Source organism: Myxocyprinus asiaticus, chromosome 38 (assembly GCF_019703515.2).
Source record: "Myxocyprinus asiaticus isolate MX2 ecotype Aquarium Trade chromosome 38, UBuf_Myxa_2, whole genome shotgun sequence".
In the NCBI taxonomy this organism is placed as follows: domain Eukaryota; kingdom Metazoa; phylum Chordata; class Actinopteri; order Cypriniformes; family Catostomidae; genus Myxocyprinus; species Myxocyprinus asiaticus.
In genome coordinates this window covers 11,566,514-11,579,237 of record NC_059381.1, presented here as the reverse complement: position 1 = coordinate 11,579,237, position 12,724 = coordinate 11,566,514, and the positions used below count along the sequence as shown (strand labels likewise).

Here is a 12,724-nt window from a genome sequence, read left to right as displayed (position 1 = left end):
TTGACAGCGTAATATGCATTAAATGTGTAAGGACGGACTCAGATCTCATTGTTTTTCTACATTACGAATGGACTTGCATTCAAAAACCTGAAAGAAAACTGCACTGAATGGGAATTGTTCGATACAAGACTTTTTTAAGCAACTTTATGACGTTTCATCAAAAAGATTCTCTAAGCTCCCTTGGTCTTCAGTTGTTGTTTTTATTTATTTTTTCATTCTCTCCCACTGTCTCTCTCTGACTAACTTATTTTTATTTGTGCTGTTGTCATGTTTCTTCCGGCACTGGGTGAATATTTCATGGCCTTGGTCTCTGGTCATTGAATTCCGGGCCTGAGATGTCTGTGTGGGTTTACGTACTCACCGGTGGCAATGAATACTGTATTAGAGCATTTTTCAAACACCCTGCCAACCTCTGTTTCTCTGTCACTCTCTTACTCTTTCTTCTCTGTGTTTATTAAACAGGGATGGTTCTCAGGAGAAAGACAAGCAAGTGTCCTCAACTATTGTTTCTTCAGTTCAAACTAAAATCACTCAGGTATGTCATTTACAAAAGATTAACTTACAATATAGTCACTAACATTTTGTTTAAAAACTTACTTTAAATCTTTTTCAGTGGTACATTATAATTTGTCTGATCAAATTATAATCTTCCATTTTCAGGGGTTATGGGTTCAAGCTTCACTCATGACAATGGAAAAAATCACAAACTAAGAACAAAATTCTATCAGTGTACATCAAAAGGAGATTTACGAACTTATAGGAAAAGTTCTCCCAAAAATGGAAATTCTGTCACTGTTTACTCATGCTAATGTAGTTCCAAACCCTTTTAACTTATTTTCTTCTCCAGAACAGAATTTTGAAGGATGTCCCATCCGCTGATTTTATACAGTGCAGTTGATCTCTAGATAGGTAAAGTTTGTAAAGACAAACTTTGATGTTGGATGGATGGATGGATGGATGGAAAGACAGACAGACATAAAGAAAAGCATATCATAACAGTCTAAAGACCGTACCGAGTTTGTTGAATGTAGCTTGAGAGCTGTTGTACGAGTTAGAAATTTTGGTCTTGGTATATGGATTTTGAAGAAAAAAACCCTCCAAACCATGTCTTTAGAATAACTGTACTGACTCACATTTAATTGCTGCCTTGCAAACAATGTAATAAGCTCAATAAACAAAACCAAAAAACTCTTCTCTCATTCCCTCTCTTGGTTTAATTTAGTTGCGGGGGGTGGGGGGGTGCAGAAATTGTGTAGCAGGGCTGATGAGACAGTTACACGCTTAGTAAGCCTCGAATGTATGTCATTTAGAGTCTGATGGTCTCAGTAGTCCATGTTTGCTGAGTGTTGCGTGCTGAAACTGAGTAATACAGTGATTTGGTTGCATAACCCTGTCGCCGGGGGCAGGTATATATTGGTGTATACACACAGCAGTTGTAGAAAAGGATGATAGAATTGTGAAATAAAATAAGATAATCAAATCAACGCATACTGTCTGGAATTTCACTTGCAGCAATCAGATTTTCAGCAAAAGAAGTCAGCTAGATAACAGCCTTTTTATTGGTCCTCTTTACTCTCTTTATATTTATTTATATTGGTCCTCTATATATTATTTTAAAACAAGACTGTGGTCTTGACCTGGTTTCAGATATTTAGAAACCTAATTCACTTCCCTATTTTCCCGGCTCATAGAATCAATTCTGACACCTCAAAATTGGGGCAGGACTTCCAGGGACCAGTGTCTTATTAAAACCAGAAACTGCTGTTTGAATCAACGGAAGCATGGTTCACCTTGACAAAAAACTTGACCGGCAGGCTTGTGCATACTTGCATGAGGAAGTCCCTCTGTCCACAGTTCCCCCCTCTAGCCAGGGAATGAAAACTCCAGGATGTGCAGACCACCCGTAGATCCTGTGTCAGGGAAGCAGGTTTCTACTCGGCTCAGTTTGATCCTTGCCTGCAGCCCTACCTCACGCAGCTACGATCAGATCCTCCAGAGGAGAGTGTTCCAGCTCTGACATGCACATCCCAACTATTGATAGAGGAAGAAATGCTCTCTGGAGGTGCTCCGGTGGAGAATGGTGCAGTTTTACAACCGGCAAATAAAAAAGCTGTAACATTAAAGGCTGGGGGAAGCATGTTCTCTGTTTTAGCACTACTCCCTTGGGATTTTATGAACCTTATATCTGCCTGTCAGCCGAACAACAAGGGAGGCTGGTTTATGGTACTCCCGGTGGAAGACAATGGTCTCTTTAATCTTTTTCCTGTGATTTTCACTCTCCTTTTCGCCCTAAATTTTCGGTGTTCTTTATTCTTCAACAGTGTTTAGCATAGGCTGCGTGTTGAGGGTGGCAGGTGACTGATGGTTTGATTAGGAGATGTTTATGGGGGACAGCAAAGTACACCCTGGCAGGTGATCAGTTCTTCATTAAAGGGTGATGGGTTAAAAAAAAGAAAATGACAAAGAGTTTGATCGTTTCATTCCCTAGTACATCACTGTGACTTTGGGAAGAAGACGATTCAAACAAACACACTCAGAGCATCATTTAAAAAAAAAAGTGGTGAATGTGAAAGCAAGAGTTCAGAGAGAAAGAGATATGGGGTTTGATTTCACTGTAGCCCTTAGTATCTAGGACATGGGTTGATTGCCAAGCTTTTAGCAACATTCTTTGGAATTGCTTTTAAATGACCTGGGCCTGTCACCATAGTACCACCTCTGTGAACCTGAAGTGCTTTAGCCATCCTTTGAACTCATAAGAATGTGGGTTTTCTGTCAAACTGATCGAGGACTAGGCCCAAGTGGCTACTGAAAACCTAAATGCCTGCAAAAAGCCATTCTTGGTTCCAATTGCATGTCTATTTGCCAGCTATTATTTGGTAATTTCACATCAGAAAGCAACAACGTTCTCATAGTGAGATCATGTGAGAGGAGAGTTTGGCACTCACATTCTCAGATATCCTCACACTTCATCCAGCTGTGGTCTCATAATGAGGTCTAATCATACTGAATATATCCTTCTTTCTTTGCAATAATCTGCTCGGGTCAGTTGGAAGCTCAGAGAGTCCTTTATCCCAGCTTAGTCCTGTCACTCGAATGTACTAAATCAACGTATTATGATCAGAGAGCCGTATTCTATCTGTTCCATCTTGGGTAACCTCAGTATTTTTGATCAAGTAGTAGCTTGTTGTAGTGCATTTTGTTGCTGTATTGCATTTCAACTAGCACCAGCATCCTTCAGCCACCATTCCCATTAAAAGAGGAAATTATTAACTATAACTTGTAAACCTTTAAAGACAGACATACCATGAACTCAGAGGTTGGTAATAGATAGGATGTGCTGCTTTTTAAGCCATCACACTGCGTTATTTCATCTTGAAAAATCATGTTTAATAGCTGAATTTCTAGAGATGAAATAGACTACCCATGATACTGAAAGGAAATTATCCACCATTCAGACAATTGTGGGGAACAATGTGCACCAAAAGAGCTATGCAGTTATTACATAATTCACAAAGCTTCATGGGACTGTTAAGATATCTTGTACCTTTGTCATTTTGTCCGATTGTCAAATATTTTTGCTTCTAATTGATGTTTGTAATGTTGTGATTCACCACGTAGCTGTTTGGTTTGGTTCATGGATGATCAAATATTTGATGAAATCCCTATGGAAAAAATGAATGGGAAAAGTACTTCCGAAATCAAGACGGCTGAAAAAGTAGGCGGGCACTGTTGCACTCTATAGAATGGACAGGAGTGAGTATGATTGGTTAGCTTTTAGGGGGAGATTTATTTCCCTACATGAAGAGCCAGGTTTGGATGGTAGGGAGCAGTCTTTCTGTAGCTGCCCACAAACGTCCAACCCATATTAACCAACCTGATTTAGTCCTTTTGGTCTCAATGGTCAGCCACTGCATCCTGTTTACTCTAGTGGTTGGTCCATGATATTTTTCTGGTTTCACTCCACTAGAACATCTTTCATGATCATTTTTCCCTAGTGGCCAGATCCTTCTCTCCAGATACAGGCATGCTGATCCTTGCCTGTATAGTGTTTTATTATTATGGTTGACCATTTGTTTGTCTAATTATTAATTCTGCTGAGGCTTTATTGGAAATTCTGGGTTATTAACTTTCCATCGCCTGGACAAGGGAGCGGTAGATGGCAGCAGCTTAACTCTGGAAACGTCAATGAGCAAACCTGGCTCCAGTGAAAACTGTGCAATTCAGCAACCTGTTCTAGAAGAGTATTTTAACGATTTGATATTTAATCTACAGGTTGGGCTGCTTTCAAATTCGAAAGCAGCAGTAATGAACCTTGAAACTAATCTATTCTGGTGTGGCAGCAAAAAAGGTATTAAAGGCGTCACTGCCATTAACAGGCATATACCGGTATGTATCACACTGGGTCTTACTAACCATAATACTGTTTGTGTGTGAGATTGAACGTTTACATGTTTGTTCATTTGCAAGTAGTAATATTTAGTATGAAGTGATCACATCTTTGGAGCAATTAATATCATGCAAATTAATTTGTATGAAAACAGTGACACCATTAAATGTGCTTATTAAGTAAACAAATACATATCAAGTCCCAAGCTATGCAGCCTTTTGTGTCACATTGGTACCGTGGGCTCTTAGCATGCATACTGTATGGACTTTCAATGTAGATAAGGTAACATTCAAGTCACAGAGAATGAGAAGAGGGGTGTTGAAGAACAGGAATTCAGCCCCAGCTTCCGATTGGCCTTCTCTTCTATAGGATGCCACTAGGCATCTGCATCCTGATTTAGCAGCTGGGATTGTCATACTTACAAAGCCAGAAGGCAATCTGAATTTCAAATCTAACAAAGTTGTCTGCAAGGTTGTTACAAATTTCTGTTTTTTTTGTTTTGTTTTTTTTTGTTTTTTGTTCAGTGTAAACACTGATTAGATTCTCTCTTGCTTTTTCTATATTTCTCCCAACCCCCTCTCTCACACTCTGGTGTTCTTTCATACTCTCTCTTGTACACTTAGAAGTACTCTTAACTTTTTTTCTTCACTCCATTTCTTCTGCCTTATAGGACCTCATGGCTAAAGTGCGGGCAATGCTGGCTGCCTCCAAAGGCCTTCAACCGAACCCCTCCTGAGAGAGTTCCAGTTGGGCTGAACAGAACATCCAGGCACGATCCAGCTCCAACTACATCTCGCACGATGACAACCACCACCTTCCGGCCAACTTCTGGACTACCCTACACTTTTATCCCTTTATGTATGCCTGATTGGACCTTGTGTTAGTTAGATGTTTTTATTTTGCCTCCAGATTAGCATTAGGCATGGAGATTCCATTTTTTTTTAGGCATTGTGGAACCCAAACAGGAGTAGAAAGAAACCGCCCAAGCAACAGATGGTTGGACCTCTGTTCTTCTGTGTTTAAGCTGAAAAAAGGCAGCAAGAAACAAGTATGAGAGAAGTTGAGATGTAATTCCTTGGATGCAACTAAAAACAAATTTAAATTTCCCCTTAAACTGATGACTGGGCTGTTTTCTTTGTAATATTGCCTCTGCCTCGGCTATATCCTTCTGTGAAGGATAATGTTGTTTATTTTCTCACTCTCTCACTTTCTGTCTCCTTTTTTTTTCTCTCTCTCTCTCTCTCTCTCCCTCTGAACACTTCTATTTCAAGTCGCGACCTCTCTCTATTCTTTTGTTTTGGAATATGTGGCCTTCGGTTTTCCATTTCTAAGTTTGTAAAGGTCTAATTTTGCAGCTACTTTGTAAAACATTTGACAGTCAATAAAGTTTGAATTATTGATGGCGGGTGTGCCTTACTCTCTGCGAGTGACATGTTGTCATGTTCCCCCCTCGCTCCGTCTGTTTTTCATTTCCTGCACCTGTGAGCCCAAGCCTTTCGACCGTCCGTGTATGTACGGCATCCCAGCATGCACTCTGCATGATGATTAGCCCCGTCTTCTGCCGAAGGGCCTGTGTGAGTGGTGCTCTCCAGAGAGGGAAAGCATGAGACAGAATGGTGGAAGTTAAGGTTTTTTTTTTTTTTAAGTGAGCCTTTAATCTTGTGGCAGTTCAGACCACAGAGGCTGTGTGGCGTGTCTCATTTAGTCCTGCGAGAGAGTGAAATCGACTGGTTCGAGATTCCTGGAGCAGGTCATTCTTATAGAATCTGTATTAATCCAGACTCCCAAACTCTCTGGAAATGCAGAACTAACAGTTTCCCATGTTCTGACTATATTTCATTTTTTTTGTGTGTGTGTGTGGCAAAAACAAATAGTAAAAATCTGGTTTAGAACAATACTGAGCCCCTTAGGAATTTATATTCTGAAATCGTTTTGCATTCTCTTGCAGTAGTTTGCATTCCCTGACGTTCCTTCAAAATACTTTTATCCATCCCTTGAAAATGAACAACCTAATGTCATAGAATGACCATTACTATAACAAAATGTTTGCAAACAGAGCCATTTCCTGGTGAAATTAACACTAGAGGCGCTACAAAATCTGTGCGTTTTATTCACTTTTACCCAAATCATGGATACTGTGGCTGTCTATGACTTCATAAAGACTAATTTTTCGCACTGTTTCTCACACTCTGCTATGTTATTATATCAGAATACTTTTACTCTAATGCATCATTTGAAAAAGGATTCATTTTAACACTTTTTTTGTTTTTTTGTTTTTAATCCCCATTTCTCCCCAATTTTGGAATGCCCAATTCCCACTACTTACTAGGTCCTCGTGGTGACGCAGTTACTCACCTCAATCCGGGTGATGGAGGACAAGTCTCAGTTGCCCCACGCATCTTATCACGTGGCTTGCTGTGCATGACACCACGAAGACTCAGCATGTGGAGGCTCATGCTTCACTCCGCAATCCACGCACAACTTACCACGCGCCCCATTGAGAACGAGAACCACTTAATCATTACCACGAGGAGGTTACCCCATGTGCCTCTACCTTCCCTAGCAACCGGGCCAATTTGGTTGCTTAGGAGACCTGGCTGGAGTCACTCAGCACAACCTGGATTCAAACTTGCGACTCCAGGGGTGGTAGTCAGCATCAATACTCGCTGAGCTACACAGGCCCCCCACATTTTAACACTTGTATTACAGACCCACCTACATTTACACACTTATTTCAATGTGATTAATTTCCATGGTAGCCCGAGTCCAGCCAAGGATGCTCGAAATTAAAGTGAAGCGAAAGTGTCATAGAAGTGACACAACAGGAATTAGTTGCTTCAGTAAATGTTCTTTTCATGTCGAATTTGCTTTTAAAACATTATCGGTTAGGTTTAGGCTTAGGTTAAGGGTAAGGATGTCTGTTTTGTTCACCTCTCAGTTATCTTTTAGGACACTATTAGTTAGGTTTAGGTTAAAGTTTTAGGTTAGAGAGGTACGTTTTACTTATTAAAACATCCATCTAATATTCACCTTAAAAACCTCATCTGATTACAACATCGTTTCACTCCATTTTGGCGCCCACCGCTGGACATTTCACTGGGAAACTGAAGCAAACCATGTAATGAAGCATGTTATTTTGGTGTGCAAACATGATGTCATTGTCACATAAATTGCACGAGATCATGCTATTTTTGAGCTATTTTATTTGTAGTAGAAGCATAATAACAACAGCATTTACCATAGTTTTACTACAGTAACCATATACTTAACTCTAAAACCAATAATACAGGACAACCAAAACTATGGTAATGAAAATCATAATCATGCCAAGAAAAAAATGGTTAGTTTTACTATAGGAACACCATTGGCCCTAATATCATGGTTTTTACCACACACACACACAAAATAGTTTCATGTTTACTGCAGGTTTACTATAGTGAGGCCATGGTTAATTTTTGTAAGGGAAGGATAAAGCTATAGTGAGAGAACCCAAAACAAATGTGAGGGAATGCAACATGTATTGTGATGGAAAGCAAAACGTATTGAAAGGGAGAGCAAAACTTTTTGTAAGGGAACGCAGAACTGCTGTGAAGGAATGCAAAACAATTTCAGAAAATAAATTCCCTCCCTGTTCTCTAAAGGGCTCTGTAGAATATCATTATTGTATCAGTCATTTGAGATTTCTTGTGAAGTATGTTTGTCCCCGTAAGTTCCTTGGCGAATTCCTGAACAGTAGTAATACATTTTTTGCTATGCATAAAAAAACAAAAAAAAATCCTACTTTTGTGAATTGATGCTTAATGTCACATAACTGCACCAATCACAGTAATCGTGCTATTTAAAAGGGCAGCTTTAAACTACAGTTAATAAAAGACAACATAATTTATCAACTTAATGTCTGATTGTATTCAAGTCTCATTACACAATTGTTTGGAATTGTTTTAACTGTATGGTTATTGTGGTCAGGCAGCTGCTGCTCCTAAACACAGACAACTTAGTTTACACCTGAAGTTTTTATATTTTTACTAAAGAGAGAGAAGTTTCGAAAAAAACTTCCTTTTGCAAGTCTAAGTTTCAGTTAAAAAGAAAATCCTGCATTATAAAGGTTACTTTGTGGATACTGAGCATTTGTGAGGTGAATACAAATGTCCTTCACTTTGAAACGAAGATTTGAAACTCTATTCCTGGTAGGCATCATCCATCATTCTGTATTTTTTTATGTTTTATAAATACTGCTCATCTTTTTTAATGATGCAATAACTATTAATTCACTTGTTCTCATTTTTACATATGGAATCTTTCTTGGAAATGAAAGCTTTGGCGCCTGTATCTCAAGCCGGTATTTCCTGGAGCAAAATATTTCATTTTGACACGGTTGTTAAGGGCAATTTCCATCCAAGTCTGTATAGGCAATTAATTAATTGTAATCATTAAATGGAACCATATTAGCTGGATTAAAACTGAAGAAAGCCATCTCTGAAGGGCTGTTTCTGGCATCAGCATTGACCTGCTGTCAGAGCTGATAGACTGAAGATATGTCTGCTATGAGGCTCAGACAGGCTTTTTTTTCTCGCCCGAGAGTCTCTGTACATCATTACACTCCAGCAGTTTTCTCACCATACTACGTAAACAAGAATCTAATTTTTGGCTGAGGCTTAACTTATTCCAGGCTCCTAATGGCTGCAATGTTCTCTTCAATAACTGGATTGCCTCCCATAGCATTAAATAATGGATTTATATGCAATTAAATGCACCTCAAAACATCATCGATTTGATTCTGAAGGGGCGGCACTCGAGGTTTCACTCACTGTGCTGTTGTATATGACAAATAAAGTACCTGTGTGGTATATAAAGAGTCACTCACAGCCCACTCCGGGTAAAGTGGGAAGACCGTTAGGGTGATTTGTTAGCTTTATTGAAGTTGGTAATTATTTGCTTCCATCTTGCCCTGCCAGTGAAATAAAATGCTATTAGAATGAATCTCCAGTCACTAGACCCTACACAGGGAATATTCAACCTGTGGTGTGCGAGATTATGGTGGTTTAGTGGTGGGGATTTTGATTCACCATAAAGATTCGTCCAGTCATCATTTCTACATCTTTACACCAGTGGGTGGCGATGAGTGTATTTTATGTGTTTTGAGTGAATCATTGACTCAATGATTCAACTGATTCATTTAAAAACAGATTCATTTGTGACAGAAACAATTAAAGGGATTTTGAAAATTTTGTTCATTGTGTGTGCTCATATAATCAGTGGTGAGCACAGAAGGGTGGCAGCAGGGGCACGAGCCTTACTGTATTAATCTACCATTTGCTAACAAACTTATGGAAGGGCCCTTTGAGGAAGTCGACTCTATGTACAGTATTATAGTGTAAATTCTCCAAAAAAAAAATAGTACTGGATTGCTACCACAATTCCGACATTGCACACTTGCAGTGTAGACAGCTTTATAAATTCAGAGTTACTATTTGCACTAGGTGTAAATAGCACTTGCAACACAGCATGGTTATTTGCACTCCAATATTATGGTGGAAATACACTAATTAAAGACACTGTGCCCCTAGTGTCAATGCAGTGGTGTGGGGTGTAACAATGGTGTGGATGTGCCTTTTTGTCCCACTTTTTCTGTAAAGTATAAAGGTTGATTTCCTCGCAATTATATGGTCACGGTGAAGGTCAGGGTGTTGAAAGGTTTTATCAGGGTAAAATTAACCATGGTTTTACGATAGTAATATTGTAGTAACTTATGTTTTTTGGTGGAAGCCATAGTTTTAATGCATTAAACCATTGTGTTACTATAGTAATATCGTGTTAATATAGTAACCATGATTAATTTTGAGGTTACTATTATTTTACTACAAAATACTATGGTTACTGTAGTAAAACCATGGTTAATTTTTGTAAGGTTAGCGTTAGATTTAGGGATTGGGGTTGGTGTACGGTGTCTGTGGGACTCTAAACAAACACAATAAACATGCTGCAGTGATGCCACTATACTGTAAGTTAGTATTTAATTAGGGGTGCAAATATCATCTAACACTATTTGCACTTATATGCTTTTTGTTGCTATTTACACTTAGTGCACATAGCCTCTGTCAGCTATCATATATTGTGTATATATACTAAATAATATCTTATTTAAATTGAAAAGTATTACTACATCTTAATTTCATATTTCGCTTAATTTTGGCTGATTTCAATGTAAAAAATTTTACAAAAGCATCTTTTTTATTGTAATACAGTATGTATTGATTATATATATATATATATATTGATTTGGGGTTAAAAATGTTCTTGACAAATTTTGTGAGAATTGCCCACTACGTTGGCATGACAACAATTAAAGTATGGCACCAGAAATATAGATTAAACTGCCAAAAATAATTTGGGGTTGGGTTATGAATGACGTAATATGGTCTGTTCTGGAGCTTTATGTTCCTTCTCTTTCCACCACAGTGGAAACCCAACTAGAATGAAAGGCGCCGCATGGTGACTCGTTAATCCAATCTGGACCCAATTCAGCATGTAAAATTAAAAATCCTGAAGCATGTGTTGAAAGCTTTTGATTCTCTTGATGTGGTTATTCAGTGGAGGGTTGTTGCGCTTTTCAAAGTTGTGGTCTGAACCTCTTGTGCTGCTTTGCTGAATTTCCCACAAGGGAAATAGAATCTCAGCCAGTCGTGATATCTCCTGAAATATTATGAAATAAAAGGTTAATTTTGGAAGTGCATAACATATTCTGAATGGAAAAGAAAATACATGAAAAACTTTATCCTCAAAGACATCATTTTATGTTGTGTAGGTGCTGTTACTACAAAAATGAAAGACTTCAATGTGGTAATTGAGACTATTCTTCTCTCTCTGCCTCAGTCTAAAAGTTGAAGAGTGAATTGTGATGCACAGATAAGGTCATTTCTGAATGCGCTTCTTTTATGGACCCAAATAAAATGTTAGTCCTTGACAGTGTTGGGGAGTAATGGAATACATGTAATTTAAATCAGTGGTAATCAGAATACAGTTACATTCAAAAAGTATTTTGATTACTGAAGAGATTACTTTGCATTTTATTGTCATTTGTTTCATTTAATATTTAGTCTATTCAGTTGTAGAGTAGTTGTAGTTATAATCATCATTCTTTCTGATGATTTGTTTCATTCATGTTCAAACTGTTGTGAGTGAAACATGACGTCATTGAGGAACTTTCCCTTGATAGTTTAATAGTGGAGCTACACAATGTTTCTACAGCTGAAAGAAAAACAGTTAGAAATGCTTTGACAGATGACACATAAATCCAATAAATACACGATTACATGCCTTGTCCACATTTTTTATGCAGTTAGGGTATTTTTACAGGAAATGCTAACTAATGTAGCCTTATCACATAGAAAGCTACAAATAATATACTGTATTTTCTGCCTCATTCTAGGAACAGAATCCACATACACTATATTGCCAAAAGTATTCGCTCACCCATCCAAATAATTGAATTCAGGTGTTCCAATCACTTCCATGGCCACAGGTGTATAAAATGAAGCACCTAGGCATGCAGACTGCTTCTACAAACATTTGTGAAAGAATGGGCCGCTCTCAGGAGCTCAGTGAATTCCAGCGTGGTACTGTGATAGGATGCCACCTGTGCAACAAGTCCAGTCGTGAAATTTCCTCGCTACTAAATATTCCACAGTCAACTGTCAGTGGTATTATAACAAAGTGGAAGCGATTGGGAATGACAGCAACTCAGCCACGAAGTGGTAGGCCACGTAAAATGACAGAGCGGGGTCAGCGGATGCTGAGGCGCATAGTGCGCAGAGGTTGCCAACTTTCTGCAGAGTCAATCGCTACAGACCTCCAAAGTTCATGTGGCCTTCAGATTAGCTCAAGAACAGTGCATAGAGAGCTTCATGGAATGGGTTTCCATGGCCGAGCAGCTGCATCCAAGCCATACATCACCAAGTGCAATGCAAAGTGTTGGATGCAGTGGTGTAAAGCACGCCGCCACTGGACTCTAGAGCAGTGGAGACGCGTTCTCTGGAGTGACAAATCACGCTTCTCCATCTGGCAATCTGATGGACGAGTCTGGGTTTGGCGGTTGCCAGGAGAACGGTACTTGTCTGACTGCATTGTGCTAACTGTGAAGTTTGGTGGAGGGGGGATTATGGTGTGGGGTTGTTTTTCAGGAGCTGGGCTTGGCCCCTTAGTTCCAGTGAAAGGAAATCTGAATGCTTCAGCATACCAAGAGATTTTGGACAATTCCATGCTCCCAACTTTGTGGGAACAGTTTGGGGATGGCCCCTTCCTGTTCCAACATGACTGCACCAGTGCACAAAGCAAGGT

General features: G+C 39.1%; 1 protein-coding gene across 3 annotated transcripts in view; it reads left to right on the top strand.

Annotated features, from left to right (window-relative positions):
* The window catches only part of sfswap (splicing factor SWAP), a 130,664-nt gene extending 124,879 nt beyond the window's left edge, over positions 1–5,785 (top strand). Inside the window, exons 17-18 of one of the 3 annotated variants that reach the window (XM_051677249.1) lie at positions 463–535; positions 5,058–5,785. In XM_051677249.1, the coding sequence (XP_051533209.1) occupies positions 463–535; positions 5,058–5,123 (139 nt within the window). In that variant the 3' untranslated portion in view covers positions 5,124–5,785. The other 2 variants (XM_051677251.1, XM_051677250.1) reach the window with 2 other exon arrangements.
* Positions 5,786–12,724: the final 6,939 nt, after the last annotated feature.